At 38.3% G+C, this 6,732-nt stretch overlaps 1 protein-coding gene across 1 annotated transcript; it reads left to right on the top strand.

Moving 5' to 3' along the window:
- Positions 1-654: 654 nt before the first annotated feature.
- LOC107561192 (trypsin-like) lies at positions 655-3,305 on the top strand. The gene is made up of 6 exons (XM_016245569.1): positions 655-925; positions 1,854-1,874; positions 1,972-2,149; positions 2,235-2,503; positions 2,621-2,763; positions 3,294-3,305. The coding sequence occupies exons 1-6, from the start codon at positions 670-672 to the stop codon at positions 3,303-3,305; spliced, it is 879 nt and encodes a 292-aa protein (XP_016101055.1). The 5' UTR covers positions 655-669.
- Positions 3,306-6,732: the final 3,427 nt, after the last annotated feature.

The following is a 6,732-nucleotide window of genomic DNA, read 5'->3' as shown; positions in this document are numbered from 1 at the left end:
CCTTGCTTGTTTACATGAGAGTGCGCAGCGGTGTTGTGCATTGTGACCAGTTGATGGGGAAAGTATTCTTAAAATGCATTCAAACTATTAAGTCTAAATATTTAAGTATTTGGCTCTGTGATGAACATCATAGCGAAAACACAAATCTGAATGGCTGTTTAAGCACTGCACAGCTGCTTCATTTCTGGGGTTTCCAGGGTAACGGCTGCATTTCTGCTGTTCAGCGCCACCTGCTGTCAGAGAGTGAATGTGCGCTTTCATTCAGAGCCTCATACGCTTCTCATCCTTGCTTGTTTACATGAGAGTGCGCAGCGGTGTTGTGCATTGTGACCAGTTGATGGGGAAAGTATTCTTAAAATGCATTCAAAAAATCTGAATAATTTGTAATAAATAATTATTCACGGTATTTTGAAATGCCCATGATAACAATATGCAGGGGGCAGTTGTGGCCTAATGGTTAGAGAGTTGAATTTGTAACCCAAAGGTCACGGGTTCGAGTCTTGGTACCGGCTGGGATCGTAGGTAGCTAGAAGAGAGCGCTCAGTGAGTGCACAGGATGGATTAGCTGATCGACTATAGATAGTGAGAGATTTACTTTTACTTTTTTACTTTTAGTCATTTAGCACTCGTGTGTACTCCATGATGCATGTGTGAAATAAATAGTGAAGAATGATGGATTTTGTTCTTCTGTGTCGTTCAGGCTCCTGCATGCTGTTTTTTCAAAGGCTTTCTTTTTTTTCTGAAAATGAGATGAACGTAGTGTTGGGGTGGAGACAGAGAACTCTTGATAAATGCGGTGGTTCTTGTTCTCCATCTCACCAGAAACCTGACGGTCAAGAAACAGTCCGATCACAGAGCAGAATAATAATTATGAAGTTCAACAGCGCTTTGAGTGTTTCTGCAATCACACTTCTCTACATAACAGGTAAGAGCTTACAAAAAGTCTATAACATGACAAAATTAGATGTACATTTAATAATGTTTGTTTCAGTTGTTTCAAATTCAAGCCATTTAATTCCTAAAAACCTTTGTAAACACACTTGACAATTTATGTTTCTCATGACTGTAAAAACTTTTGGATCTGAAGACTTATGGTTAAATGCTTGAAATTGGTTTTGTAGGTAAACACGAATCCTGCATTTGTATGAATGTCTTTATAAATACATAATGTATGTATTTTAATGGATGTGTTTAGTTCATGTAAATTCCAGGATGTCAAGAATCAGGATGCAGTTGAGTCAATTTGAAGAAGCTAAAAGATAGTTTTGATTTGTGTAATATTTTGGTCACTACATAAATCCAATTCTTTTAGTTATGTCAGTTATAGATTTGATGACTTTAATATTATCCCAAAATGTGGAAAATAGTGATAATTATAAAGAATAAACAGTGTCAAAACTTTAATGAAATACTTGTAATATACTGTAAAATACGGTAAAACACTGTAATATACTGTAAAATTTGTGAGCAAACTACTCATACATTGTTAGAAAACACACACAAAGGTAACACAATTATTTTATATTCAGTAACACTCACTAAATGTTTATGGGCATAAAACTCAGAAATAACCCTATAGAGAAACAGAAGCATCTCATTCACAAATGCACTGCATGTAAAACTAAACTGATTTAGGTTAGTTACTTTAATCACGCCATGAATATGAAATCATTTTAACAGGTATTTTGGCTAAAATCCATAAACATTATTATAGAGGTAAAGGTTTTTTTTTTTTTTTCATGCTTTCATGCCATTATGCACCAGAACTGATTTAACAGGTGGGCGACACAAACCAGTTTATCAGCTCTTTCTGGATGACTCGCTGTTTACTTTGCCTTTGTCTGTCCATACAGGTTCGCTCTGCCAGTTAGATGGTAAGTGGTCATAAAGATACTAAAACTCATAGATGTGTCTTCTGTGTCTGTGAGGCACTTTAAGAAGGAAATCTCATATCTTTCTTTCTCTCATCAGTATGTGGTCGAGCCCCTCTCAATAACAGGATTGTTGGAGGGGAGAATGCGACAACAGGGGCTTGGCCGTGGCAGGTCAGCATTCATCTCACCTTTCAGGACATCGACTTCGGCCATTTCTGTGGCGGGACTCTCATCAATAAAGACTGGGTTTTATCTGCAGCTCACTGCTTCCAGTGGTATATGTTGAAAGCTTAAATAAAGCTTAATATACATTTGTAGATTGGTAATAGTGGGATTAAAGCAGACTTTCTCTATTTACAGGTTCAATGCATCTTACACTGTGATGTACTTTGGTCGTCTGAACCAATCCGGCTCAAACCCTTATGAGACAAACAGGACAGCGAGACGAAACATCAACCATCCTAACTTTAACATTTCTAATCTTGACAACGACATAGCACTGATTGAGCTCTCCTCTTCTGTGACTTTCTCTGATTACATAAGGCCGGTCTGTCTGGCAGCAGCTGGGAGTGTATTTGGTGGAGGTACGGAGAGCTGGGTCACTGGATGGGGCAGACTACAACCTGATGGTAAGTAAACATTTGCTTGCCAGTTAACTGAATGCAAACATTACTGTAAACCTCAATAGTTTACCTAGAAATGTTTTTTTAAAAGCCAGAAAATGTGTCCTCTGATCTGTGTCACAGCCACCCAGCTTCCTGACATACAGCAGGAGGTGATGATACCAATTGTGAACAACAGTGCCTGTGCTAATGCTTATGAAGCGAGAATTACAAGCAATATGATTTGTGCTGGATTGTTAAATCAGGGAGGAAAAGGTGCATGTCAGGTAAGACATCAGTCATTCATTTGAACCCTTTTTAATCCAAATCAATTTGCAAAACACTACTTGTAGTGACCCTTACTTGATTTAAAAGGTTCATTAGTCACTTCTTGTGTCTGCTGGGGAAATGTTAGACACCTCTTTGTTGGCTCCTTTATATCCACTAAAATCCAGGAAAATGAAGTAGATCACAGTTGATTTATTAATCTGGTATGTTACAAAAATAAACTGATGCAACTTAACATTGAAAGTAAAAAACAAAATAATTGAAGCTGTAAATTTTAAGAGCACCATAAAACATTGAAAGGGAGAAAGAAGGTCTAAAGGCCGTGTGCTCCCAGCAGACCACACCATCATCATTAGACACCTGTGGCTTTATCTTATGGTTTGTCCTGTAGAGGGCGCACACAAACTCCAGAAAATCAGGTCACCTGTACACTTTACACTGCCAGTCTAATTTCTTAATTAAGCCCCGTCTTTACTGCACTGATCATGAACTTGTACTCTACGACTGATTTTTGATACAATACTTGTAGCCTGTTGCTTAAACGGCTTAGTCATCTAATATTTTTTTGCTAGACTGTTCATAACTTTTTTAAAGTCAGTTACATAAAAACATAGATATGACTAATCTGAATATGAAAAATAAGACTGATTACCACTTGGTACCACTTGCTAGATCTGGCAAGCTCACACTACAGGACTACGAGACTACATGGTGCTCATAATACAGAACACGTTTTGTAGTCATCTGTCGCCTTCTTGTTTTAGCATGCACTCATAATACACAACACAATGCCGATTAGGTGCACAAACTATCTTTGGCCAAGCGGCAACCCCGATGGACAACAAAAAAACACTTTCTCACATGAATTCATGTAAGACTTTAGAGAGACACTCATGCTCGCTGTCCAATCATATGTGCAGAAAAAAAGATGAGACAAAAATACAGAATACACGCAGACTGGTTTTCCATATCTGTTCGGCAGAAAACTGATAGTAAATAAAATGGTACCACTTTACAATAAGGTTCCATTAGTTAATGTATTAGCTAACATGAACAAACAATGAATAATATATTTATTACAGTATTTATCAATCTTTGTTAATGTTGATCAATTAAAATAAAGTCGTTCATTGTTAGTTCATGTTAATTCACAGTGCATTAACTAATGTTAACAAGCACAACTTTTGATTTTAATAATGCATTAGTAAATGTTGTAATTAACTAAGATTAATAAATGCTGTAGAAGTATTGTTCATTCTTAGTTCATGTTAACTAAAGTACTTAACTAATGTTAACTAAGGAACCTTATTGTAAAGTGTTACCAATAAAATATATCAAAATGTTAAGTATAATGAAAAGGCCATTTATTTAGATTTAAAAAATATATTTCTTATTAGTTTAATACTATAAAACAGTTATGATCAAGCCGTCTTCTTTCGTTCATGGGAACTTCGAACTGCATCCGCTATGGGGAACGCCTCGTCGTGACCCGTGTCTGAAGCATACATTGAAAAACACCAACTCGTTGGCTGGCGACAGCCATGACGTCACTACCGGTGCGACTATAGTATAAATAGGCGCCGGGAGCACACATCATTCTCTTCTTCGTCTTCATTGACTGTTTTGTTTGAAGTGTGCATTTCTGTGGTAAGAGCGATCTCTTTTCATATCATTATGGCGAGCACTAGCAAAGTGTTTAGAGGATATGTGCATCCATGTTGTCGTTGTTTAACATCTGATGACACACACGATCTATGCATTATTTGTTATTTGTTATTGTTTGTTATTATCTGTCTCAGAGGGGGCAATCGGCGTGCACCGCAAGCATTTTTTCAAGGAAAAAGCTCCGCTCTCGTTTGTCTCTCTTTTCGAGGAAAGAGGGGCAGCCATCTGCTTACAGGATACGCCGCTGCTGAGGCACGGAGGAGAATGAACATCGTGGGGATCGCATGTGGATCTGGTCGATGAGTTTGAAGAGGGGTTTTTCCCTCTCGCGATCGTCAGCTGTGGACGGGAGTGAGCCCCTGGAGGATGATGTTATTTCATTAACATTGTCTGATCCAGGGGCCAGTGCTCTGCTGGAAAGCAGGAAAATGTCTGAGGAGGGCAAAAAAGCTGAGGCTGAGTTTTCCCAATCCTCCTGCCCTGCGTGTGATGAGCTTTCAAAAGTTATGGATCGTGCCACGGCGAGGCTTTACTTGCCGTGAAGCGGGTGAAGAAAATAACATCGTGAGGTCATCTATTAAAAAAAGAACATGAACGTTATTTTTCTGGCCATAACCCTCCAGCTCAGGTGAGCCTTCCTTTCTTCCTGTTTTCCATACAGAGATTGAGAAGTGAATGGAAGAGGCCGTTTTTTTTCCTCACGCATCCATCGATTCCAACATACGAGTTATGCCAACATCAAGGCGATGCGCGAAAGCGGTTATGAGAAGATGCCCCTATAGAGAGACGCTGACCAGCTATCTCGCTATGGTTGAGACGTCCTCTTTTAAGACTCCCTCCTTGACATCTCGCTCTAATGCCAGGGCATACGCAGCAGCAGTAGCAGCAGCAGGTCGGGCTGTCGCTTCATTGCACACGATGGTGATGCCCCAAGCATATCAGGCTGGCCTGCTGAAAGACCTGGATAAAGGCGAGGGCCTTTCTCCTAATGAGGTAGCTGAGTGCGGGCAAAGGCACGGTCAGCGGCCTTTACGAAGGTCCAGGTCTGAGCCCGAACAACCCAAAGGGTCCTGGCCCATCTCGGTCCGGCATTGTGAGTTTTGGTCAACGATGCGCTGACCCCACATTTCCCACTGTGTTTGCCAGAGTCTCTCAGTATCAGGACTGGATCAAGAATAACACTGGCAGCAACCCGCCTGGATTTGTTAAATTCAATTCAACATCCAACTCCAACTTTGGAAGCATGCCCAACCTTCTCTTATTCCTCCTTTCTCTCACATTCTCCCTAATTTCTTTCTCCCTTTTCCTCACTTCCTAAAGAGTGATTGAACTGTAAATCTCAGGTTTGTTTGATGAAGAGGACAGTTGTGCTGTAAATGCTCTCATGGTCTGCATGTTACTTTATTTAAAGGCAGTAATTGTGTAGTTGGTGATGCTGCAGTTACATTAGCTCATGCATGTGAGCTATTGCTAGCTAACTGTTAATTGCAAGAGATTTACTTTTCACTGTGAAGGTATTTGATCATAATAATCTGGGGGGGGGGGGGGTTTGTGAAATACCAGCCATCACTTTATTGATGGATTATGATCATAATAATGATTTATGGTCAGGATATTATCGAATAATCTTTTTAATTGGGGTATTTTACTTTGATTTTACATCTTTTGTTTGGTAGCTGTCATTCAATCATTTTTTATTTTTTTATTTTTTTTTACAGTGTGGAGAAAATCATGTTGATATTTACATGCATCCATTTGAATCATGTAGCAAGCCAAAACACACAAGAAGGAACTGTTTAGGGGAATTTTCTCTCACTGTCTCTCTCTCTCTCTTCATACTGTCTTAATGTTTTTGTGTAATGCCTGAAACATTTTTTTTTTCAAGATTCTTTGATGAATACAAATTTTACAAGTTAAAAAAAGGTTTAAAAGTTTAAAAATCTTTTGTAACATTTTAAAAGTATGTACTCTCACTTTTTATCAATTTAATGCATCCTCGCTGAATAAACATTAATGTACTCAAATGTATTAATGTACACAAAAACTATTGGGCAGCACAACTGTTTTCAACACCGATAATAATCAGAAATGCTTCTTGAGCAGCGAATCAGCATATTAGAATGATTTCTGAAGATTTGATCACAGGAATAAATTTTTTACAATATATTCACATAGAAAACAGCTATTTTAAATGATAATATCATTTTATACTATTACTGAATATTACTCTATTTTTATCAAATAAATGGAGTGAGTTCTTTCAAAAACATTTTAAAAAACTTAAAGACTCCAAGCTTTATATA

The sequence above is a fragment of the Sinocyclocheilus grahami genome, unplaced genomic scaffold, assembly GCF_001515645.1.
Source record: "Sinocyclocheilus grahami isolate Dianchi unplaced genomic scaffold, SAMN03320097.WGS_v1.1 scaffold760.1, whole genome shotgun sequence".
Lineage (NCBI taxonomy): Eukaryota > Metazoa > Chordata > Actinopteri > Cypriniformes > Cyprinidae > Sinocyclocheilus > Sinocyclocheilus grahami.
This window is presented reverse-complemented; position numbering and strand designations above follow the sequence as displayed.

Bases quoted from the DNA above. Each gene is read 5' to 3' on its own strand.
- LOC107561192 (XM_016245569.1), top strand. From the start codon at position 670: ATGATGGATTTTGTTCTTCTGTGTCGTTCAGGCTCCTGCATGCTGTTT. The intron at 926-1,853 runs GTAAGAGCTTAC...CTGTCCATACAG, and splicing joins CACACTTCTCTACATAACAG to GTTCGCTCTGCCAGTTAGAT. The intron at 2,150-2,234 runs GTATATGTTGAA...CTCTATTTACAG, and splicing joins GCAGCTCACTGCTTCCAGTG to GTTCAATGCATCTTACACTG.